General features: G+C 36.5%; 1 protein-coding gene across 1 annotated transcript in view; it reads right to left on the reverse strand.

The window, feature by feature from the left end:
* adamts12 (ADAM metallopeptidase with thrombospondin type 1 motif, 12) overlaps positions 1–26,331 on the reverse strand; it is a 152,860-nt gene that overhangs the window by 71,406 nt on the left and 55,123 nt on the right. Inside the window, exons 4-9 of the mRNA XM_088911721.1 lie at positions 13,273–13,472; positions 11,821–11,904; positions 11,554–11,678; positions 10,832–10,981; positions 8,826–8,966; positions 5,628–5,772 (exon numbers count right to left, since the gene is read on the reverse strand). Coding sequence (XP_088767847.1) covers positions 5,628–5,772; positions 8,826–8,966; positions 10,832–10,981; positions 11,554–11,678; positions 11,821–11,904; positions 13,273–13,472 — 845 coding nt within the window. The remainder of the gene's footprint in view (positions 1–5,627; positions 5,773–8,825; positions 8,967–10,831; positions 10,982–11,553; positions 11,679–11,820; positions 11,905–13,272; positions 13,473–26,331) is intronic.

Consider the following 26,331-nt stretch of genomic DNA (forward strand, 5'->3'; position numbering starts at 1 on the left):
ATGCAGGAACTATGTTTATCTGAATTCTGCAAATGTTTTACTATAATAATCTTAAAATACACCCACCTCTTGATTTAGGAACACCTTGTTTACAAATTGTTTGCTGTAACTCCCACAGCACAGTAGCTCTGAGTGCTTGTGCTCTTTACAGTACCTTCTCTGTTTAACTTGTTAACTGCTATACTAGGGTACATACGGTAGGGTTATTTACATTAACAATAGTGTTCTTTCACAATTCACATATAAAGTAATGGGATTTTTTTGATTTTCCAAATTTTTACTTTATAAACAGTTTTTGAATTAGATTGGTGAATCCAGGAATGGGTATATTTTAAAATGGAAAGCCAGAAAAGTGTTGGTCTGGAGGTGGTGGCGTGCTGAGGTTCTTTTGCTTTACCTGATCTATAGAAGGTATACAGAAGTACAAAGGTCAAATGTAATGTTTCCATTAAGGTTTTATTCCATCTTCTGTTTTATGAAGTTATGATAAAACTGAGTAAAGAAAAATTGCACTAAGACAAGAAATGTCTTCATTTCCCAGACTTCGTGAACAGATGTGGTTGTGTACAACGGAGAGGCCTTCAGAGATAGAAGTCCTATAAGTACAACTTGAAGGCAGTTTTATACATGTACAATAGAGCACACATATTTGACAAATGATGTTTAAAGTAGGATCTTTAGGTATACCAGTACATCCACAATGTCTTAAATGTATTAATTTCCTGTACGTGCTATTTGATAGCTTAGTAGCAAGTGAAAAACACAGATACATTTAACAAACATAAAACAGAAATAATTATTTTCTCATTTTTATATGAAAATGAATATCATAGTACTACTAATATAGATTATTAATGGATAATAATTTTAATCAAAATGAAAAACAAGAAATCAGCCCTCTCGTTAAATTGACACTTTTAATATAGTTCCTGAAGAGCAGTCTCTGTTAATGACAAAGCACAGGCAATTCTTCAGTTCAAACAAATGCATTCTTACTTATTAATAAGACAGGTACTTAAGGTGAAAATGGCTGGAGAACAAGCCCTTGATTTTATCAGTCTGTTTTAACAGGAAGGCTCTAGAATAGGCTCTTTGACACAAAGGACTGATGATGTTCTTCAAATGAAAGTTGAAAGATGAATCATACAAAGTAATAATTTGAAAGATTAGTTACAAAGGCTGTCAGACCATGTCCAGAATTTATTTTTTAGAGTGGAGTTATTTTAGGATCATTCAATTATTTACCCAGAGGCTTTTTTCTTTATACAATTAAGTCTCATCTGAAATTATGTCACTTTTCAACCATGACAGTTTTGAGCAATCAAGTTAACTTTGGATTTCCTATTTAACCCTTTGAATGCTTCAAAAGAAATTGTGCACTAAACACTCAATGGGATCCTGGGAGTAATGACTGTGTCATACTATATGTCCTAAAATTTTTAACGGAGTTGCAGTACAAAGCACTTTGATTATGTACTTGGAAATACATGAAATGTGCAATTTCATTAATCCTAGTCATCATTCTGCTGTCCCATTTTCTTTTGTTAGTTCAGTTATTTAAAAGAAAGAGCAACTTAACAATGTAAAAAAACTTAACAATATCCACATACAGATGAAATCTTGTATCTGGAAAAAAAGGCCTCTAAAGGAGTTCAGGAGCTTATTTTCAAACTACTTGATATGGTTGTGTTGGATGGCTACAACATTCACAAAACAGCAACAGGAACATTTCTGTTCTAAGAAAAAACAACAACAGATCTTTGCAGTTTTCGCTATAGATTAAGTTTAAATGCATTATTGACAAACTGTTAAGTACAAATGGAATGGAAAAATACTTTACTCTTTACTTCCATATGTCCAAACTTTCTTTTAACTACTAAATACTCAAAGGGTTAAGGCAAATATAAACCCATAGCTGAACCAATCATTTATTGAATGTCTTAACCCACAAAGATAGTTGTTTTTGTTCTCTTTTCAATTCAGTTTACTTTTACTAGAACTGTATTTTTCCTAAGGAAAATGAAACTGAGAATTAAAGTCCCCTATGAGTGCCTATGTGTTTCCAATAATAGGCCCAACATATTGCTTTGGCTTGAAGATCGATGTGAAGTGCTCCGAAAAGTCCGAAGTTTGTTACTGTAACTGTGCACTATCTTTCACAGTGTGAAAGTCGTCATGTCTACTTAGCCACCACTGAATGGAAACCATCTTCTCTGACAAATGAGAGATGTCCAGACTCCACACTCATCCATCCTACTTCTTTATCCTTGTAAATAAATCTACCAGCCCGGTTTTGGATTACTGCTCCCAGATTTGTTGTGTCAAGACCAGAGTCATGCAGGTCAAAATAGCCACCATTAATACTCTTAAAAACTAATGAGAATAACATCTAAAAATTTGAACTAGATATATATTGTAGCGCCCTCGCCCGGTGGTGAGGAGGAAGCGCACCTAGGCACTCAGGGTACCGCGAAGCAGGCTGGGAGTAGCCGGGGGGAGTCTGAGGGTTAGCACAATGACCAGCAGCTGACCCTGCTTATGTAAATAGTGTTATATTAGTTTAAGTGTCCTGTGTAGATTTCTAAGTGTATATTCTTCTGTTAACGAGTTACCACCCTAAACCTGTATACGTGTTCCGTAGGTCCCCTTATGTGTGTGTATATCCTGTGTTTGGTTTTGGTTTGAATGGGAGAATAAAGCAGTCGCTTGTTTCACTATCTCGTCTCCACTTGTCCTTTGTCCTGCGTGAACTCGAAAACGCTACAATATACTGATGGAAAAAAGAAACGCAACATTTTCTGGAATAAGAATACTATAGTTATAGCGTATGTACTTTCACAAAAAGTTGTCAATTTGTTTTAAGCCCTCTGACCAGCAATACAGCATGTGCAGTAAGGCACTGCAACTTGCCAATCACATGAAAGCTCGTTAGGTGCACTTTTACCCAACCTGGTAAAGGTGGAACAATGCCTGATCAGGTCACCTTTAAAAAGGCCTTAATTCAAAGCTTAGCTCACTGCAAGAAAAAGGCCACATTTTTGTCAGTTTTCTGTGCATTCCATAATGCCTCAAATGTCACCAGAAGCAAGGGAGAGGGCCAATGGCATGCTGCAGGTAGGCACGTCATGTGCCAGTGTTGCCAGACACTATGGAGTAAGCCGCTCCTGTGTCCCAACTGCAGAGGAGGTTTCAGCAAACTGGCAGGACAGATGACCGTTAAAGATCCAGTTGCCCTTGAGTAACCACACCAGAACAGGACTGTCACATCAGACTGGTCCATCTGAGAGATTTTTTCAGATCTGCCACCTGTACTGCTGCCGAAACTGCCGGCAGACACAATGCCCGCATCAGTGACAGGACAGTGAGGCTCCATGCTGCTGGCCTTAGAGCAAGGCGACCTGTCAGAGGCCCTCAGCTCACACCTCCTAGACATCAAACCAACTGGCTTGGGCCAGACAGAGGCTTTGATGGACTCGCCAGCAGTGGCATCAGGTCCTCTTCTTCACAGATGAGTCACTCTTCAGCCTGTTCCACGCAGATGGAAGGGCCAGCGTGTGGAGGAGGAGGTGTCGCATTTCTTTTTTGCATCAGTATATATATATAGTTCAAATTGCATATTATGTGGGGTTTGCATATTATATGCAGTGATTTCAAAACTGTACTGGTTACAATTGATCAAGCTACTGTAGGTTATAAAAAGAATGAATATACAGTATTCCTATTCTGATTGACCACAATGTTGCCACTTCCTCACAGAAAATCTCCCATGACACAATGGTGCAGCTGTTTGAAGTTTATGCAATTAGTTATTTAGTTAATTAGTGCAATTAGTTAATTGAGACTTTGCATTTTATAGTTGGTAAAGGGGATTGCTCAGGGTTCTTAAGCTGTCTAGTCAATATTGGCACTTTCTCAGGCTTCAGGTTTGTCATTATGGCCTGAAGTTGAGAGTTTTGAATCTCAGAACTGTTTAATGGGCTGTTGGGGGTGATCAGCTGGTCTTTAATGGCTTACTGAATAAATTAAATCATTGTGCCTGGATGAGGATCTGTGGCCTTACACTGTTATTTTTGCGAGTTGTGTCAAGTCCATGGGTGCCTGGCGCTATAGGGAGAAGAAATGTATACATTTTTCATTACGACTGGATGCCAAAGACATACTCGAGGGTTAACTGGCCCTGGAGTGAGTGTTTGTGTGTATCTGTGTGTCTGCCCTGCAATGGACTGGTGTCCCATCCAGGGTGTACCTCGCCTTGTGTTGCTTGTGGGGATAGGATCCGGCTGGCCCAAATTGGATAAAGTGGTTGGAAAATGGATGGATTGACGTTTTCATCACTCTAGCACAAGTGCTGTAGGGCTACAAGAAGCTATGTAAGATATAACCTTTTCACATTTTTAAAGCTTGAAAAATAAATATTAAAGAAAAAAGATACACATTCAGGACAATCTTCCTAAATTTATGGCCATAACTCACATTCAGTTCTCGGTCAAACTCAGAAGAAGAGCAGCCGGATCATTGTAGGGAAAAAAGGCTTAACTTAAAATGATGATGTTGATTCAACTGTATCTCTTCAATTTTTCCTAAATAAAGGCTTAGGGGAGACTAAAACATTTAAAGGCAGAAAAAGAAGAAAACAACACAACTTACAATTGTTAAGCATTTTCCAATGACATTTGAAAACTTTTTTCACACAATGTACAGGCCATTTGTAAACTTCTAGGGAAATTAAATTTGTTTTAGAATGAATGTTCAGGAGGGATGACAACAACCAAGTTCAATCAGACTCAGCTGTCAGTAATTAGCAATCACTCCTGACATGATTTCTTCTCCTAAAACACTATAAATACCGAACGTGATCCCCTTGTCTCCCTCTCGTACATCTTGATACAGCCCATCTCCACCATTGCAGCTCCCCCTTGGTCACTCCTCACTCTGCATAGGAGTCCTAGCCTCTTTGTCCTGTGGTCAGGAGGTTAGCCCTCAGCCAAGTGGGTTAAGCCAAATTTTGTCTAAAAACTCCATAATACTTTCTTGGGTGTTGTTATCCTTAGTGAACAATTAATAATTTGAATAAGGCATTAATAGATCGCCTTACTAATAAGTGTGCATCATACAGTACATTTGTGCCCATTTGTACAGCTGGCTATTATCCTGCAACAATCTGAGTGAAATACTGTACCTCACTGATGAATACTACAACAGTGTCCCCACTGATTTGAACTCACAACCATCTAATTGCAAGTTCAGAGCCCTACTACTACTCCATACTGCTGCTCAGTTAATACAATGCAGTCTATCAGAATGGAACTGAACACTGAAATATATCCAATGTACCCTGAACAGAGTATACAGAAAAATGGGGAGATCTCATGGGCTGAATGGCCAGGTCATGTAAAGAAAATTAAGTTTTCTACGATTTGGTTATATTCCTGGTTCTTGGGGATACATAAGAATATGGTTGCCTATTTATCATTCCAGTTTCTAGGACTTCAGCAATTCAATGGTTTTGTCTGGTAAAGCAAATGTTAGCATGCTTTTCAAGACTGCCAGAATATTCTCCTGTGATGGAACAGGAAAGAAAAACAAGAACTAATTGTGGGTTAATGCCATTATTAGGGATAACTCACCTCCACTTCTTCACAGAAGGTGGCACTGGGTCCGTACTGCAGTTGGCACTGCTGATGGATAGTATACAGAACCCCAGGAGCAGCAGCTGGAGCTGTCAGGTCTTTCTTAGAAGGGCGATCGTCCAGACACGAACCCCAGCCACGACTTTCAGACAGGAATACAAAGAAGTGCTTGAGAACATCACTACAGGAAAACAATACTTTTCATCCAGAATCACACGGGAAGCAATGTGTTTCTGACAACATGCCTTACTGAAGTGAGCAGTGGCATTGCTAATGAGTGTATCAAAGCTCCCTGAGGCAAACTTTGAAATTCAACAGCATGTTCCGCTTGACAGCATCTACCTTCTGTAAAGCATGTGTGGGGTGGGGGGAGCGGGACTGAAAACTGGTTAAAAAAACCAATACATAAGAAACACATGAGGCTGGAAAGTAAAAAACAACTATAGATTTCACGTGTGCCTGGTTCATTGCTTTCTACATTATACCAGCAGTCCCAGAGTCACCTCCTGATATGTAACAAATGAAGATGAAACCTGACAAAGAAAGATTCATACTTTTAAAAAATGCTCTAAACAGACTGTAGATGAAGAGACTCGTGCCCTGGTCCTAGATAGACCATCCTACAGGTTTTATACATTAACATTAAACCATGATTTTCTAAAGGACCTAATTGGAATAACTGAACTAAGCAGGTGATTTGTTAATTATTCTAATTTAATTGCTCAATAAGATACAAGTGGACCCAATAGTTAGAAACAGGTGATTTAGGCTAACCTACAAAACATACTAGAACGAAGGGTGGTAGCCCCTGTTGTAAATTCACCTATGAGTGAACAATGATGGCCAAAAGCTTATACTGTATATATGTATATATACACGCGCTATACATTGTTTTTTCCTTCCCATTCTCTGAATTGGTTTCAGAGCAGCAATGTCCCTTTTTGTAGCATGGTAACCAAAACCATACACAGCACTCTGAGACGTTCAGTCCTGCTCTGCAGCTCATATACTGTAGTAATTGAGGATTTAAGTTACTGTATGAGCAGCAGCCATAAGGTAAGACTATGATCTGAAACCAAACTGCAGTATTTTAAATGGACCGCATCTCCTGGACTTCAATGTGGCTTCCACCATTGTAATTAGGAAATACTGCCATTGAAACAAAGAAATCACAAGAAACAAGATACTTGATAAGGTAAGGAAATTACATGGGAAAAAATGTTCAACACACCAGTAGAAAGTTACAAAATAAATTCAAATCAATTAATTTTAATGTAAAAATCCACATAGTGTCTAAATGACAAATTTCTTTGAGGCTTAAGTAATGTTTTATAAGAAATAATACAGGAAGAGAAAACATGCCTCTGAAAAGAAAGTCTAAAAAACATAAAACTATTCAAAATCAACATGGAAACAATTTGTGACATTTTAATTTATCTGAAATAATTATCACCATTGACTACAAACAAAATAAAGAAAAATAGTCTTTTTAGCCCTCTTCATGGGGACAGGAAACTTTAAAACCAACCTTTCTCTTGCTAATATAATTACTAATTGATTTCTTCATTTTTTTTATTTAATTTGCATTCATCAGGTTGACTGATGAAAAAATAACAGACATAAGTTTGAAGTTTCAGAGGAATGTTAAACAATTTATTAGCTGGTTTTACATTTATTTGAAGTCAACTTTATTCAAAAAACATTTTCTTGCCTTACTTTTCCATTTTATCTACCAGTTTTATCCCTAGCTTTTAATATAATACCATTGGGATCTGATTAAGTAAAAACACATGACTTTGCTGTAAAAACCAGAGCAAAGTCTCATTATCTGTTGTGTAGTAATGAGGAAATTACTACCCAGCCCTCCAAAAGATGTATATAAGGATACATCAAGGATTAAAAATCAAAGAGTGAAAAGATGAACATTACTTCTTAACCTCATGTACTGGCATATTCCCATAATATCCAAATTAAAAGGGAAGAAACACCACTTATATTCCATGTGCTCATTGTAGTGTGAAGGGTTATCACTAAGTTTCAAGTAATTGAACCTCAGAGTGTCCAAGAAGAATTAAGACCATTTTTTTAGTTTCTGAATGTCAGAGCAATTTGCATACATGGGTCCATTTTAATGGTCTAATGTCATGTTAGTTTTTATTTTATTTAATTAGGCTTAATGCCAAGCATGAATATTTCAGAGAGTAGGGAGCACTCACCCTGCAATCTACTGTATGTAGGTCCTCATGCCCCAGTATAGTGATAGCGAGGTGAGATGGATGTTAACCCTGGTGTCCTGGCCAAATTTCTCCCTGGCCTTACCAATTGTAGCCTTCTAATAATCCCTGTCTATCAATTGGCATCATTACTCTGTTTTCTTCCCCACTTAGAGCTGATGTATGGTGAATGTACTAGTGCACTCTAAGGTCCTCTTTACCTGTAAAGCACTTTGAGTGGAGCATCCAGAAAAGCACTATATACAGTAAGTGTATGAAATTATTATTATCTTCCCAACACTGAACAATATTTCTCATTAAAACTGTAGCCTATGTTTCTGCTCAAATTATTTTAAAATCATTTGGTGTTTCTCTTATAAATATTCTCCTTTCTATCACTTTTTATTTCTAGATCTCACAAATGTTAAGAGCTGCCAGTAATATTATCTCATCAAAGTAGTGCCTTCATCATTCATCATACTAGAACAATAATAGTAATAAAATCTTATCAGATTTTTCCAAGTCATCATTCCTGTCGCACAGAGGTGGTGATTTAAAAAGCAATGTGTAGGTACACTGAATCAGATATGTACAGAGATTAAATTTATAGGTACTGTAGCAATGATTTATACTGATTTATACTGAGGGCACACTGAGGAATTACAAAGTGCCATGAGGATAATTTAAGTAAGACATGTAAAACCACCATTAATTACACAAACACCCAATGCAGTGTAAAATCACTTTACAGAAAAGCTTTGAGTTTAAATTTATCTTGCATTGGAACATGCTTAAATAATGTGATTTTGTAATCACTGCACACAAATGCATTTGCCTCTCAGAATTTGTGACAATAATTCTCCCAATGTGTTATCTGTGAAGGACATGATATTAATAGTTAAACTCGGCAGGATTCAATATTTTAATCCCAGTGATGTTCCTAATGTTCAGTGCTTTGCTAACAATGGAGCTCTATACTCACTCTAGGAAGCGTGTGATGTAGTCCTTGCTGCAGGTTGACCACGTGAGGGGTGATGCATCGTACTGTAACTGGCGAGACATTATGAAGGGATGCCTTCCTTGTTCACAGTCATTTCCCTGCCCATCGTGGTGAATGCCAAAACTGCAAAGACAAGAATTACAACCACCTGTTTGTGAATAATAATGGATTTTGTTTTTCTGGATGAGATGTGATGGCTGAGTTCTAGGACTAAATTGTATTCCTGAAAAACACTACTTCAATTTGTGATCAGTATGACTTTTTTGCCCTATTCTCCAGCAAACATCAAACATCAAAAACAAAAAATCTCCACAAACAGGGCACTGTTTCTGTCAATTCCTCCATCAATCACTTCTAAAAGTTAATTCTCTCAATGTTTTAGTAATATTATTTACAGTGTCAATCTTTGATAAATTATCTTTGATAAGTTATTTGATCTCTGTGTTATCTTGAAATTACTCTATTCATACACATCCCGATAATAGGATGGAAAATAGGTAAATGTGACACAGACTAAATATGACTAAATAGCATGCTTTGAAACAAACAAAAATAATAAATCAAGTAGGTAGCTGCGACAGGATGCGTAGTCTGCAAAGGAACAAGTAAAGGTTTATTCCATGCTGAAAAGGGAAGAAAAGAAACACGTTTCAGCTGTGGAGCTTTCTTCGGGTGGAAAGCAAAAAAAATATTAAAGCACCAACTCTATTCTTATAATTAAATAATTCATTTTAACTAAATGCTTTAATTCAAAAGCAGACTAATCCAGACTTTTTTTGCTATATATTTGTGACTAATGTTACTTTAAAAATTAAGATTTTCAACTCCCTAATACCGTATGCCTCCAAAGTGCTTGTAGCTGGGCCTCTATATACTGTACTGTACTTCAATATTGAAGTCACCAGCCTTCACATTTATGCACACACATGATTGTGTGATTGAACTTATGAAAGAAATATTTAAAAAATAAATGCGGTCTTTTGAGAGCTGTTTTGGAAGCTAATCAATATTTTAGAAAGTTTTTAGAAAAAACATCTTTGAACATTACAGACAGAGAACAGAGAATTAGCATTACAAGGAGCTACAGCACTAACACCACTTGCAGCGAGCACATGGTTTTTCTGGAGCAGTCTCCCAATCCAGCACTTATCAGGCCCAGTTTAGCTTCTGACATCTGATTAAATTAGTCTAGAAGGCAGGAATACTGCTGCTGGCATTAAAAGTCTCTTATGTTCTTAGGAACAGTCAACTAAATATTTGAACAAATATTAAGAAAACTGCAAGTCACTGACATAACTAACACCATTCCATAGTGTTTTAATCCCCTACAGACATAAATTACTAAACCTAGACTATTAACTTCCTAAGAGACAAAGATATTCTATGTCAGGAGGTAGTTTATTTCAAATGAGAACTTTTTGAGTCTGTTTTAAAGTAACATTTCCACAGAAGTGCAATAATTTCACATCCTTTTATACATTTTTAATACTCACCCCTAACACACTTCCATTGAGTTTTTGACCTCTCAGATGCATAAAATGAAATATATATATGAATATATTTACAGGACAAAGCCAATACAAGAATATCTCAACCCAACTAAATTAACTAAATCTTATCTGTCATATGACAAAGACATGCAATATATCTCTTCAAAGATTCATTTTCTCAGAGCTGGAATTAATCTAGATTCAACAGCTATTGGCATGAAAAATGAAAAAGTGTCAGCTGGACTGAAAGAACATATTTAATGGTACTGTTATGTTTGGTTATGTTATCTTTGTATTCATTTTTTGGAGAAAGCCAATTTGCTTTGGAAATATCTATTAATGAGTAAAAATAAATACCGACATCAACATATGCAGAAATAAGATTATCACATTTGTTGTCAAAGTTTTATTCTCTACAAAAAATACTAAAGTGGTCATGAAATCTATCAAGAGACAACAAAGGAAAAGGAAAAGTTATAATGCAGTACAGTACATTACCTGTGTCCCAGCTCGTGTGCCACTGTGAAAGCAACAGGGAGGCCAGAATCCTCATTGATATTGCAGCTTCTGTGGGCCTGACACATTCCAGACAGATGGGAGAGTCCCAATGTCTCGCAGGGCTTATTCATCCCAGCGCAGATATCTTTTCTACAGAATAAAACACCACCACCATCTGCATTACACTTACACTGAAAATATATAATATAGCAAAGCCTTCTGACAGATGAATCAAGGCAAATTGCTCTCAGTTTCCTGCTTTCATAATGTTTTCTCTGCAGCGTTTCTTGGATTGGAAAGGAGTTTCTGCTAAAAGGGCAGAGGCATACTAAGCAGTAAAATGTCATCAGCCCTCTGTGACTGGAACCCCACAGTAGCGGAAAGAACACTGGCCAAGTGCTTCCAGGGCTCTGTGGGCTTGAGCAAGCTTGCAGTGACATCAGTGTGAGCTGCACCAGGGCTCCAGTAACAGCTGGGAATGGTGGAGTGTGCAGCATGCCGAAAGATAAAAGGCTCTGACAGAGGGACTTGTCAAAGGAGTGCAGCTTCAAGTCTTCATTTTTCCAATTTCAAGTTAGGTAGATATATATATACTGTTATTTTTTAAAATAAAACCGATAACTCCTGTTTTTAGATCAACACATGAGCAAGCAAACATGTCACAGTAGTGAAGAGGCACTACCAAACCAGAAGCAGGTTTCTCATGGAACAAAGTCACTTGCCTGGTAATGAGCACAGCAACATCATGGTGAGCAGGGTGAGTGTCACTTTGGGGGTTGATGCTCTTCTGCCATGTGCAGAAACTGGCCAGGGTATTATCTGCATGGTGGACGATCTTTAACCCTTTCTGTAAAAAGGCGATACACAATCCAGTTGAATTCACTGAGGACAGATAAAAAAGGGAAAATAAAAAAACAAAAGATCATAAGAGAAGTATATGCAATCTCATTTCCTGTGAGAAATGGCATACAAGAAACATGACCACGCACCTCTTCTTCCTGCAGCAGGATAAGACGCACCAGAACAATGTGAATAGCGTTGCCAATGGTAGCATCATGAAAAATCCCAGTAACCTATGTAAAAATCAAAGTAAAAAAATTAAATTACCATTCGAGTTTTAAGTGGAATTCCCAAAAACTAACACCCAGTTTCTACAAGCAAAAATCTAATAAGGATTTTTATTTTAATATGCTCAGTCCCCCATACATGTAAGATTAAAGTCTCTCAGTCTGAGCTCTGTGAATTCCTGGAGTGATTACAGTATCTCTAAATGCCTTGCAGACAGGCCCTCAAAGAAAATTCACAGAATACTTTCACATAGAATTACTTGGCTTGTAAAACAAGAACAAAATAGACATGAAAGGAGAGTGGGAACATGTTTGAACGAAAAGAGCCTCAATTGAATTCTTAATGATTCTTCATTGATCACCTTTACATCCAGTGAACATTAAACAACACTTTACAAACCCATGCTTCAAAAGGTCCATACAAACCCTCAGTAATATAAATTACTTTCTCTATAAAATAATAATAATAAATGTTATTTTATATAGTGCCTTTAAAGGTGGCTTCTCAAAGAATTTTACAGAATGACAACAATAAAAAAACACAAGATACAGTATACACAATGAAAATACACAATGAGAGGAGACATACAGTATATGAATATGGTAGTACTGAATACAGGGTACTGAATATGGTAGGAGCAAAGGGGTATATAACGAAGCCAGTTTAGTAAAGGCCCTTCTAAAGAAGAAGGTTATGACTCTAGATTTGAGAAAGTGTAGGGAAGGTGACTCTCTGATATCCTTAGGGATAGAGTTCCAGAACTTCAGGGCATAATAGGAGAAGTTCCTCTCACCCATAGAGTGTAGATGGGCTTGCGGGACAGATAACAGACCAAAATTATGAGAGTGAAGGTTGTGAAGTGGGGAATAGGGCAACAGTAATTCAGACAGGTACTGAGGTGCCAAACCATGCAGAGCCTTATAGGTGAGCATGAGGATTTTGAAGTTGATACAAAACCTGACAGGAACCCATTGCAAGTACTCCAGGATAGGAGTAATGTGATCACTTGCACTAGATTTGGTCAGGATTCTGGCTGCTGAATCTTGGACATACTTAGAAACCCCAGCAAGTAGAACGCTACAGTAGTCAATTCAGGAGAAGACAAATGCGTTGATCAGTTTTTAAAGCAACAGTTAGCAGTAACATAGGAGATTTAGTCTGGCAATTTTTCTAATGTGAAAGAATGATGTATTGACCATATGTGGCACATGTGGGTCTAATGTCAAGCCTGAATCAAATACCACCCAAATTTTTCGATTTTGACCAAAGTTCAAGTAATTTAAAGCTCAGTTTAAGCTCAATAGTAAAAGTCATGTTTAAAGGCTATGGAAGGCAGCAGCAAATGTCATTCCTCTAGATAAGAAAGCTCTCACCATGTTCATGATTGTGAAGACATAAGACTCCACATTTTCAATGCCGTGGTATTCTATCATCTTAGGGTCAGCCACGACCAGGGTCTCCACCCATCGCTCCTTGCTGACAGAGCGCTGAGCAATCTGTCGTCCTTCTCTGGAATGTTTTCTCTCCCAGTTTTCTCTCCGTCTTTCGGTTCTCAGAGAGTCCAAGTAGGAATCTGTACATAGGAAAAGTGTAAAATACTTTAGCAGCTGTATTTTTGGCCAGTTTTAACAAAGAAACATTCAATGGTCTGCAATCGTGGTTGAGAAACAAGATCAATAAGATCACAGAAGACATTTGTATGAAAGCTTATTAATAATATAAAAAATGCTGCAATACTTTTGCATTTTTCAATTTACTTGCACTATTTCTGTTAAATTTTCTGTGAATACTAAAGCATTTAGTGTTATCAAAAATAATAATTTACTTAAATAAATTAAAGCTAAGGGCGTTTTGATTCTACATAGGCACGCTCTATTATTTATATGGTCATATTTTTTCAATAGTACCAAGATAGCATTCCTTCTGCATTAATTGGTTGTATTTATATTCAGGTGGAGTCTTTGACAATCTCTCACCATTTTTCTTCTTGGAACTAGAGCTGTATGTTTTTCAAACTTTGATTCATCTATCCATAATACTAAGGCAAAATGTAAAATTTCTTCTAATTGCCTTTTTTAATAATACTCTTCTTAGTGAACACGCATTAGAAACACACCATCATCACAAATGAGCTCATTCATTTAAGGCACCATATTGTATCTCTCTTATGCTACAATCTCCCTGTACTGTCTTTAGATACCCAGATTAAAAGAACCACTGGCAGACCTGTTAGCTCTTGGCTTGTCCTAGATTTGCCCAACTTTCGTGTTGGAATTAGAATGATTAAAGAAACCTAATATCTTTAAAGTATAAAAAGGGAGACAATGAGGGTAACTCCAGACAAGCATTCAAAACCATGATGATGAACCCAGAAACCTACTTCAGTGATTCACTACTGAGACAAAGAACCTAGAATCCCTGAAGCATGTGTACAGTATTTATTCCCTAAATCATGATGCACTCCTTTACAAAAAAGGTTGTGCGTATCTTTAATATCACGGTCTCCTAATAATCCCCATCTATGAATTGGCTTCATTACTCTGTTCTCCTTCCCACTAATAGCTGATGTGTGGTGAGCGTTCTGGCGCACTATGGCTGCCGTCGCATCATCCAGGTGGATGCTGCACATTGGTGGTGGTGGAGGGGAGTCCCCATTACCTGTAAAGCTCTTTGAGCGTAGTGTCCATAAAAGTGCTATATAAGTGTAAGCAATTATTATTCTTATATCCAGCCACAATACTGTTGAAGCACACTGCCTGAGATCTTTAGAAACGGCTGGATTTGTAGCATGGATCAGCTGTCAATCAGCAACCACAACAAATTGAAAAAGCATAAAATGTTTGATTTTCTCAGTTCAAACTGTAATCTACAGATCGTACAATCCAATCATACCACTTAATGCAAGAAAGCTTTTGTTGTAAAGGATTTTATTTTGTGGGACCTTATTTGCAGACACAATGGGGAATAAATGTTTTTCTATTGTATTGTTATGGTATGGGGGGATTATAAAAACAAAAAAAACATCTTACAAAAAAGTATTTGAAATTTATATAAAATGAATAGACTTTATGTTACATTATAAGCATTCTTGCTGGCAAATATTAACCTAGAATATCCTAAACCCTCCACAAAATTCTATGGAAACCTTTCTGCCAATGTCCTTAGATTTTACTAAACTGCAGATTGAACAAAGTAGTCATTGTTCCTAGGCGAATGCAGCTGCATCACCTTGTCTTCTCTGGGCCATATTTCTTTGACCTCCATAAAACTATGCGATCTGACCTTTTCAGATGAGAGAGAAATAAAGCATAAATTACTTTAACTTTGAAGACAGCCTTTGCCACATTTAATTCTGTCAACCACATTCATACTATAGATGGTAAAGGCAAGCTTTCATTATTTCTCAGCATGCTAAATAAATCTTTACTACCATAAAGCAATAAGTTAAGAATTTTAAAACACACAGCAAAATCCAAAATGGTTTATTGTGCTGCTATTATTTATTCCTTATTAAAGGTATTAAAATCTTTCAACATACTAACAAACACATAAAAAGCAAACCAATAAGAAAAATAGCTAGGAAAAGCTTATAATTAGCCTAAAATCGCTAGATGTGTTGTACATGTCCACACAGGTTACATATAAAGTTCTCACTGTTCCCATTTATTACCAAGTAGATTTACTAAAGATGGAACTTCAAATCCAGGTATTAAAACCTACTTGACAAAACAAGCAAATCTACGGAAGTTTTTTTTAAATATGAAATATATGATGAGTCAAGTTGTGGTTGGTTATCTGTTGCATATACAGTATGGATACTGAGCATGCCTTACATGTGTTGCAGTATTTTTCACCAGCATGTTTGATCTTCAGTAGGTCAAAGCTGATACTGCTTATTTCAACTGTTAATAAAGCAGATTATCTCCTTTTTCCCCTCTTCAGATCACAGGCTTTGTCCTTCTAACATTAGATTTCTCAACAAAACCCACTCAGAAATTTGCACACAGCTCAAAGCACTTAATAATTCCTTCCATTTTGCCTTTATTAGCCTTTATTATATATTATTTGCATTTATTCACAAATAATTTCAAAGTGCTTTACATTTACGAGAGTATACTGTACTCACTTCATCCACCACGGAAGTCGTTTTATAAGCCAGAATACAATCTCTGCTTACAGGGGGCTGTACTATATTTATTCCTTGGGTCTCAGAAGCTACAGTATCTTGACAAGTTTTTTTCTTGTTTCCCTGGATCTCTGAAGCAATCTTAATTTAATTAGGTCACATTCATAATGGGGTGGTATCAATTTTATTTCTTTCTATAATTTGTTTTCATCAAACCTTGGTTTATTCTTAATATTCTTATGTTACATTTTCCAGGACATGCAATGTACAGTAGTACTGTATATTCTTGTGTAATGTAGACTTTAGAAAACATTTTCTGTCTAATGTTGTATCTTCAGATTGAATGTGTGAAACTAATCGAGTCTTCAGAGATACTGATGTACTGTAGCAAGATGCAGCAAGTAATTCCCAGTTTATCTTGCATTCTAAACTAGACCTCTAGATAGATTCCACAGGATTAATTAGGCAGAGGACTCCACAGGTTCAATTTACTGAAAATGACAAACCAGCCAAAATTTGATGCCTTTCAATTTCATTTATGTACAAATTTACATGGTATGTACCACTTACTTTTACAGACAACATCTGGCCCTTCCCATAGCAAACATGCAGAGAGTTATGCGGTAGAACAAATGAGAACAGTCTCTCCAAGAGAACATTTCTCATTTAATTCTGGCAGAGCATTCACTCATCTTTTGCAGGCAGAGCCCTCTCTCCTTCTTGGGAAAGGGAAACCATCACTGGCTTTTTGGGAAATAGCAGACCAAAGGTTAATTGTTGGAGTCTGTTCATAAAAAAAGCCAGAGAAGATACAGGGAAACACATGATGCAATAGGGAAACAGGAAGGAATTAAACTATTCCATGTCCTCTCTTCTGCATGGAGAAAAGAAAATTTGCTACCAATGATTTGATTTTACTTGCCAATAGGCACAACAACCAAAAGAAAGCAGAGGTATCTGAGATTACATCCAGCTATGGAGCAGGTGGTCATCAGGCTCCAGAAATAACAGTTAACTTGAGACAGAACAAGAATTTTTATGTTTCAAAACTAAATACAAAAGCCTCAGCAACTGAGTTAAATTGTTGATTACTTCGATACATCCTAACAATAAAACAGTCAATGCAAAAAGGAAGTAATGATTAATGCATTTTTTCACATTTATTTCATATCTATGCTTAATAGTATTACTTTTCATAATCATCCATTCATAGTTCTTGCTACTAATCAGACTGAAAACAGCTGTTCAATTAATTTTTAATCTGCAGGGTCAGTGCAAATTACTGTAGGTCTGCATTCAACTGATAATAAAATGCAACTTTAAGATAATGTTGATTGAAATTAAATCACTGAAAGATGCAGTTCAGTTTCAGGATTTTATCAAACTTTTTGTAATGGGTAATTTTGGAACATGATATTATGATGACACATCTTCAACAAACAATGAACAATCAGTAAAACTCTTGTGCTTAATCTAGTCATTGATGACTCCCAATCTCATAGCAAGTTAAAAATTCAGACTTTTTTTTCTAGAGTTAGTGACACATGGTGTCAAGACCTTTCCTGCCATAATCTCAAAAACAGCGACAACGCAACAATGAAAGTTATATTCATATAGAATTTGACTGCATTTTTTCAAGAAAGGAAAGAAATTTGATCTTATAAATTTATCTTTTTTCCCTCTTTAGATCACAGGCTTTGACCTTCTAAAATAAATGTTTAAACTACACGTTAAGATATTGCATGCTTATTGGGAATGAAACAGATATAAAATGAGTGTGCTTCCATCTTTGTTATGGTCCACAGTGAGGGCCTATGTGAATTGACATTATATTGTATGCCTGCCAGCGCAAATTTAACTTCACTAAGATACACATGAATTAGCTCATTATTTTCATGGGCTGTGTGCTGATTTTCTTTCCTCACTATGGACTGCATGTCAAAATCACTAAGTTATAGACTTCCCTATTGTTACTGCTAATTTGTCCAGAATGGCCAAAAGAGAACTTGGACTAACTTAATTGATGCATTACACTTTATTACTAACACATATTTCTGTATTACCTAAAAACAACATAGTTAAGCCTACTATGATGGCATAATAAAAAGGACAAACATCAGCAGTGTACTGTAAACCAGATTGGATACCAACAATTTGAACTATGCACCCTCCAGTACTGTGAACACCTCCTGCTGTTGTCCCTGTGTAGTTGACACTCTAAGTACTGGAACACTTGTGTTTCCAAAGCCATACTGTGAATGTCAGCCCAGAGGTCAAGTTATTTTTTATATTTACCTTTATGAAATTTTGTCATGTTAAATCTACATAGTATTTTCAGTTTTTCTATGGTGTTAATATAATTATGTTTTGCCACAGTTTGCATCATGCTTTTATCATGATTTCACCTTGCTGTGCTACTCTAGTATACTACAGAGTATTACTACACAGTTAAGTATCTTGGTAATAATTCCAAGGCTTCACTGCACTACAACCTCCCAAATGGAGTGCGGAATAATCTAGAGTGAAGTCTGCACATTTATTAAGCTGTGCTTCAACAAAGAGAGAGCTCCTAGGGATAAAAAGTTAAAGATACTTTAGCATTTTTATGCAGCACCACTTCCCTTTTTTATCAGCAAAGTACTCATGACACAAACAAAGAAAGCCCTCCCACACTTATTTAGATTCCTAAAAAATCCCTTTTGAGCTGTCTCAAGGCTGAGACACTGGATGGAAACTTGTTTTAGATTAGGAGCATATGAATACACAGAGGATTTCAGAAGAGAGAAACAAGGGAAAAAAGACTGAGAACTTCACTGGTAAAAGTATTATAAAACTAGTATTTGTGAACTGAGACCTCCTTAATATTATTTATGGACTGGAATTTGTTGAAACTATTACCATGACAAGTGCAGATTAAAAACATTTGCATTAAAACATTAAAAACATTTGCAACTGGGTGCAGTGTATTGGATACTGACAAGTAGAGCAAACAGCGGAACTCAAATATTTAGTTTTTAAGAACATTTCTCACATATAAATGTCAAGAAGGAAACAGCTCATACACTACTGTAAAGGAGCTAAACTTGATTGAAAAAACATTGTGCTTATTCCAAATAAAACTGCACTCTTCCTAGGAAGATAACTGGAGGAAAACTCCTAGTGATCATGGTGTAAACTAAGCTGTGTAATCTTCTTATTTTTATGTAATTATTCACAATTTCAGAAAAAGCTCTTCCTCAACAGCACCTTGACAGCAACTGCAGTTCACAACTCCTCGTCTCATTCAGGTTTTTTTAGAAGACACGTCTGAATTAATCCTAAGAATTTACTCTCTGGGATTAAAACATTGTAGCTTACAAGTAGATTGAAACTACTGCCTACTAACAATATACCTGTATATATTTATAATTAAAAAACATAAAATTCCACACAAACAATTTTATTGCTATATTCACAGCCTGATTGTAGCTACATACAGTAGTTCACACCTGATCAGCCTACCACACAGTGGTAGGAGTTAAAAAATGTACTGTAAATATAAAGTACTATACAGTATGTCATAATTAATACATAAGCGTTTGCATGTTGTTTAAAGTTTCACTTAGTATGATACTTGTATTTTACAAACCGATAACACTCTGTCTCCTTTAACGTGTTGTTGGCCCATTTCACAGTGAATTCCCTGAAAGGAAGATCAATTTGAAAAATATTTTATACTTAATTGTATTTTAAGTTTATAGGTATAAATCTTTTTGGGTGTACTAGAAATTCATAGTTCAAAATCTGTTTTAACATAGTTGTCAGTCTGCATTCTTAACACATACTGAAATAAATTATTTTCTTATAATTTGCTTCATATAACAGTATGAAGTTTTATTTCAAAGCCTTTTATTTAAAATATTTTGTTTTTTTCAGTGCCATGAGAGGAAACAGTTGAGGTGTTCCTGCAATGTAAAAATGCACAATAGCCCAGAGTATTCTTGCAGTGCAGCAGAAAGTGTCTGCTTCATCTGTCTGTCTCTGCTTCACCTGTGTCACCCCATTTGTACTGCCTGGATACAGTCACTGAGCTCATACTCACTGGGTATCTCCTGTGCTATCTCTCTCACTGGTCAAAAACTCAGTTAATGTGTCTTAAAACTTCTTTATAGTGAACCTTGGACAAATGTTACTATCACAATTACTGTTAATAAAATACTAAACATGTTGGTTTTCTATCAGTCTTTCTGAAGAACTGTATCACTTTAAAAAGTGAAATTCAGTTATACTGTATAAGGTGTAGTGCTATTATCTTAGTGGTCAAATACTTCTGTAGTCCTGTTGAAGTCAAGTCATTGCCTTTCAGCCCTACTACAAGCAAATGAATGGTTCTTAAATCAGAATATTAGAAAAAATCTATTACAAAATGGAACTATGAAAAATCTGCTTTGTGTTTTAGTTTAGTTTGCAGTTTTTTTGGACTGCCTGTCATGAGGACAGCTTTCTGAAAGGTTGTCTTAAAATACAGAGGATGAGGAAGATTAAGTGAACAAAAGATTCAGAAAAGGCTAACAGAGCCCAAGCTAAAATTCCAGAGACTCACCACCAGCCCAAAACATAATCGTTTTAATTATCTGTTGCTGAATCCACTGAGGAATTCCTCAATTTAATACTGATATAAACAGAAACCTCTGAAGTTTTTCTTTCAAGCACAGACCTGGAAGTTGAAAGTATTTTACAATTTCAAATATACAGGGCATTAAAGGAGGAAAAACATAAATGTAAATGAATGAAAACAGCATGCAATGCATACAATGGCACTCTGGTTACATTTTGAGTTGATAATAAATAGAGCTAGCAAACCTGAGCAGGATATTAGCAATTTACTAAGTTAGTGTTGCAAACCCACTCTGTTATGAAAATGATCAAGCTGCCTAAGTCTCAAATAACACATTCACAACAGAACCAGTCAGGTAGTCTGTGAAATGCTATTAAAATACAGAGTGACAGGAGAAGTGTTTGTACAGAACTCCTGGGAAAAAAATAAAATAAACAAAAACCCCTCTGAGGATATTCACACAAAACTTAAACTTCCTTCTATGCCTTCCCTTTAGAACTTTAAATTTGGAGCATTAATTGAATATGACTTTTCATAGACTATGTATTACTGAAGTAAAAAAAACAGATGTGACACACAGATACAGTATGTCACTTTCATCACTAGTCATCACAGATGTGACACACAGATACAGTATGTCACTTTCATCACTAGTCAGAAATGTTGAAAACAGGCGAAGTCTCTCCTGTAACAAATGTGAGAAACTTTAAATCCTGTGCTAATCCACCAGCTTGTTCAATCATGTCTGCTTCAGCTTCATTGTTCATTAACTTGCCTCAGTGCTGCCCTGCAGGGACAGTCTTCTGAGGAATTTAAAGGGAGATCAGGTGCCTCTGTTGGGCACAGCCCATTGTTGAAGGGAAACAGTCCACCGAAAGAGAGAAAGAGAGCTAATGACATTTTGGACCCTTTTTTGTTTTACAGACACAACTCTGCCAAACACAAGTATTGATACAGTCAGAATAAAAGCAGAACATACACTGTATGACTGATGTGGGCTAGTCACAGCTCAATTTTTACTGTGTAATTAAAATCAGCTGATTCTGAGAACTTTGTCAAGGGGAACCAGCTAAATGCTGTAAAACTAAAATTTGCATATTTGTATTTTAACCAACATAAAAAATAAGGTGAAAAGGTGGTTTATTAACTACTTTGGTAGACTACCTTTAAAAGCATTTAATCACATGTTTTGCAAATCACTTTTATCTGTAAATCTTGAACTTTGTTTACATGTTTGTATGTTTACAAAGGAACAAAAGCAATATTGTTTCAAAACTGAATAAGTTCTTAGAACTACTTTATCAGGAGTCTTTTAATTCTTCCTACTGTACTTCCCTTTAAACCTTCAATAAACAGGCTTTAAGCTTCTATCTGTATATGCCATATTAAAAATGAAAGCAGCACATTTAATTAATCACATAAAACAACTTTCAATCTTTGAGTAGCATGTTCAATTTAAAAACCGTAAGAACAATAAAACTTTAAAGAAAGGGATGGTGAAAGAAATTCTAGCATATTCAAAGTTTACATTATACTGTATCTAACGTGACTGTGTATTGGGAGGTGCCGCGGCAAGCACCGGCAAAAAGTCAAAGCCCCGGGTGAGAGGACGGAAACACCGGTGTGAGGCTAGCAGGGACCAAAAAAAACACAAACAGAGTGGGGAAAAAAAGCAATCACAAGGCATAAAGAAAGAGCAACGCTGTGCTGCGTTACCTCCAGGCTGGGCTTACCCTATTTAACGAGGTCCAGCCTGAAAAAAAAAAGCCGCTAGCACAGCAATGACCAGACTGGACTAAGCCTATTTAGCGGAGTCCTGTCTGGTGATAGGTAAAAACAAACCCAGAACTGAGTGCGTTACAAAAATGCTTGTGTATGCCTGCACCAGTGAAAGTGTGTCCCCCGCCCAAGCGTAATGCCACACTAATATATAATACTGACTACATACTGTAATGAAACCATTTTTGTGTTCCATATGTGTCCTCAAATATATGTAAATAATGTATATAATGTTGCTTTCTATAGTTCACGTGGAAAGGGTTCAGACTTTTGCATAATACTCATGACACATCCCCGTTATTCTTCTGGAGATGACAAACACAGCACAGTTGAAAAGGTTCTTGATCAGGGGACAGCGCTGCAGTGCCTTCAGAATAAATTTAACTAGCTGGATATCTAATAAAAGTCATACATCGAGAGAGAGATCAAGTCAATCACACACTCTTTCCTCTTCCACAACTCTATAACAAGCTCAGCTTGATCAAGTAACAACTTCTAGATATAGCAACTCTGAGTTTAGATTTGAAACCAGAGGTTAGTGAAGTTTATGAATTCATTCAAGAATTAAAATTTTAAAAAAATGAATGACTGCACAGCCATTTTGGATGTTGTACCACATACCTAAAGCTGTTTAATATATCAATTTATTTCAACTGATTTAGGCTGAGCGTTGCTCACAACTGACCTCAGAGTGACATATTCAGTAAATGCTCACTCACTGTTCTCAATGTACCTCAACATTGTTGAACTAAATCTTAAAAGGAATTGAGGGAATTAGGGGTTATCAATGGTTTTGATATTTTCACACTCATACTTTTTGGTTTGGGGAACATGTCAAAATCCGATGCACAGAGAGGTTCAGATATATATCGCTGAAATGCTCAGTTGATACCCCAGGTAGGGTTAGGGTTAGTATTCACACACTACTTAGACAATTCTTAAGCTCAGTACTGGATTTTGGGGCCCAAGTAAAGTTTAGGAAGGGTGCTTTTATGCTCCTATTTGAATTTGTTTTTTCAGAAACTCTGGGGCCTGGATGGTACGGTACACAGTGCAATAATTTTTTCCCAAAACTGAGTCGGTCGAATCAAAAGTTGTAACCAACCATTTCTGAATCTCATTCACTGCAAGGGCTTTGGTCAATGGTCTTGATTGTTTCACACTCATACTTTTGAGTATGGAAAATATGTCAAAGTCCAATGCCCTGAGAGATTCAGATACAGATCGCAGAAATGCTGAGTTGACACCCCAGCTAGGGTTAGGGTTAGCATTCACACACTACTTAGACGATTTTTAAACTAAGCTCTGGATTTTGGGGCCCAATTGAAGTTTAGGACTAGTTTTTTGCTCTTTCAGTAAAATAACAGCATCTACACTACCTACAAAAGGTAATTTGGTTGTACCTTAGAAATCAAATAAGATGCTTAAGAACTGGACATGTTTTTAATGGTTGAATTTCAGGTTGGGAAACAGCAAACTCACAACAGAAAAGTACAAACAATAGGTGAAAAAAGATTTATTCATTATTTTTACTCCACTTCATATTTCTATTTTCCTTTAGATTCATTCTGAGTGGACTCAGTTGTGTTTGAACACATAGATCTCAAGGCACTCACTCCACTCATATTTTCTCACTACAAATAACTAATAAAAAACTTCACTTACCGCCACATAACAAATAATAGTGGTCTTAGTTTAGGGGGGAAAATTACAGCAAGTGACAGGAACACCATCACAATGAACAAATTGTAAAATTAGAAAACCTGTCCCAGAACATCATATGTCACAACACATTACTGCTATTCAAGATATTTTATGAAACAGAACGCTGTAATAGGAAAAGGAAGAGGACAGGTAATTTTTTGGAACCTGGTGCTGACTACGTTTTTTAACTCATGTATTGAACAAAGGTGCCTTTCAGTTATTACTGTATATGGGGGAAAATCCTCCCTTAGAAAAAGTGGTCTTCTCTCAGGACTCATTCTATTTAAAAACAGAAACACTTCAAAGAATATCATCTTTTTTTAATATTCACAGGAAACAAGAACTAACACAAATCTTTTTTTTTCTATATAAAGTGGTTTTAGGGGATTTTTTATGAAAGGTGCTAAAAAATACAAACTAAATACTTGATTTTTGTTGGGATGTTTCATTTCTGTGCTGTGTTTTCTTACAGTCAACGAACTGTAATCTCCAAAGCAGTCTTAAATAGCTTTGAACTCCTGATTTGCAAGGCATTAAAAGACATGCTTTATCAGGGAGCTCCAGGATTCTCAGTTAGCGAAGGTAGCTGGTGAGAGTGTAGGCTGTGCCCTATAATCCAGATGTTGCAGGTAAATCTGCGCCATTAGTCAACTGTGACCAAACCGAGGGAGTACTGATCTGAATTAGAAGGAATATCTTTGGTGTTGGGAGCCCTGAGAGATTGCCATGCTACTAGTGCTACTACTGAGAACATCTTCAGTAAACAATAGCTACGAATAATTAAAAGGAAAATCAGACATAATTGCACTGGAATACAACAACTAGATTCAGTTAAACTTCTAATGATCTTATAGACATGTCAGTGTCATGTCGGTAACTGACTTATAGAGCTCTAGATCTGTCAGTAGTCAAAACAAGTAAAAATTTCTCATCTTTAGTCAGGACAACTGTTTTTGACTGGAAGGGCTTGTGTGCATATACTTTAGTTCCTTGTTTCATGATCGTGAATTCATTTAATCTAAAAAGTTTGTAAATGAGCAAACTGGGATTTCTCTGCTATTTCTCTGCCAGACTACATTCCCTTTCCTAATTGTTACGACCCCAAGTGTCTAGGGGAAAAGGGGTGTAACATTTAGGATAATTCTTTTGGAAGCAGGGGGGGTTTTGGTGAAGGACTAGGAAGCGTGATAACAAGGGTAAGGAACTAGAGTGGTGCCAAAGGAAAGAAAATAACAAACAAAAATGGAGCTGGCTAGGACAGTGAGGGAAAGCTAATCTGACTACAAAAGAAAACCCGAAACACACGGTCTTCGGTGTCTTCAACACCCTAGCTAACCTGCACTGACTACCCAAAACCATACAAGACAAATGGCACTCACCCGTACTAAACTAGTGTACTAATACAAAATCAACTAAGTGTGTAAGTGTACCCAACAACCTAAACTAACCTTATATACAAAAGTTCACACAAAAACACAAGTGAACCAGGAAGACAAATAAGGGAAAACAAGAGTAATAAACAGGAGCAGGGTACAAAAGAACACAAAAGTTGAACATGTAACACTGGGGCAAGGTAATGACAAAACAAGGATGAACACATAAACAAACGAAAGTACAAAGAAACTAACAAAAAACCAACAAAACAACAAAGCCGAAGCTATACGAAAATACACACACACAAAGCAAAACAAACCAACAAACGAAGCCGAAGCAATAACCAGAAGCGAAGCGAAGCAATAACCAAACGGGACCGAAGTCAAACGAAAGGCCTTTTCTTGCTGAAAACCTCCATGTTATATGCTGAATAAGATGTGTTCTGATTGGCTGAGAGCTCATTGATGATGACGTCAACTGAAAGTGTGGTGTAATGGTGGGCCAATGGGGAAGGGAGAACAATCAAGGGTCAACAGTGTGGACATAACAGAAAAAACGCACACAGAACACACACTGGGACGTAACACTAATTAAAGGGTGAGTCACTTTGCCCAATATCCTGCTAAAGCCAGTCAGTTGAGCTATTCAGCCTTATATCCCATAAGAGTTTAAGTTATATTTTAATTTTTATTTTTAATTCTGCACAGCTTTTTTGTTCCAAACATCTGAAAGGATTGCTATGTCTTTTAATATTTGCAGCCAAACGTTGTTCATTCATAAACTACATGAAAATTAAACCATAACCTTACTTGTACTGAGGGCAATGAATTTCAGGCACTGCACATTCTCATT

Source organism: Atractosteus spatula, chromosome 3 (genome assembly GCF_055471065.1).
Source record: "Atractosteus spatula isolate fAtrSpa1 chromosome 3, fAtrSpa1.hap1, whole genome shotgun sequence".
In the NCBI taxonomy this organism is placed as follows: domain Eukaryota; kingdom Metazoa; phylum Chordata; class Actinopteri; order Semionotiformes; family Lepisosteidae; genus Atractosteus; species Atractosteus spatula.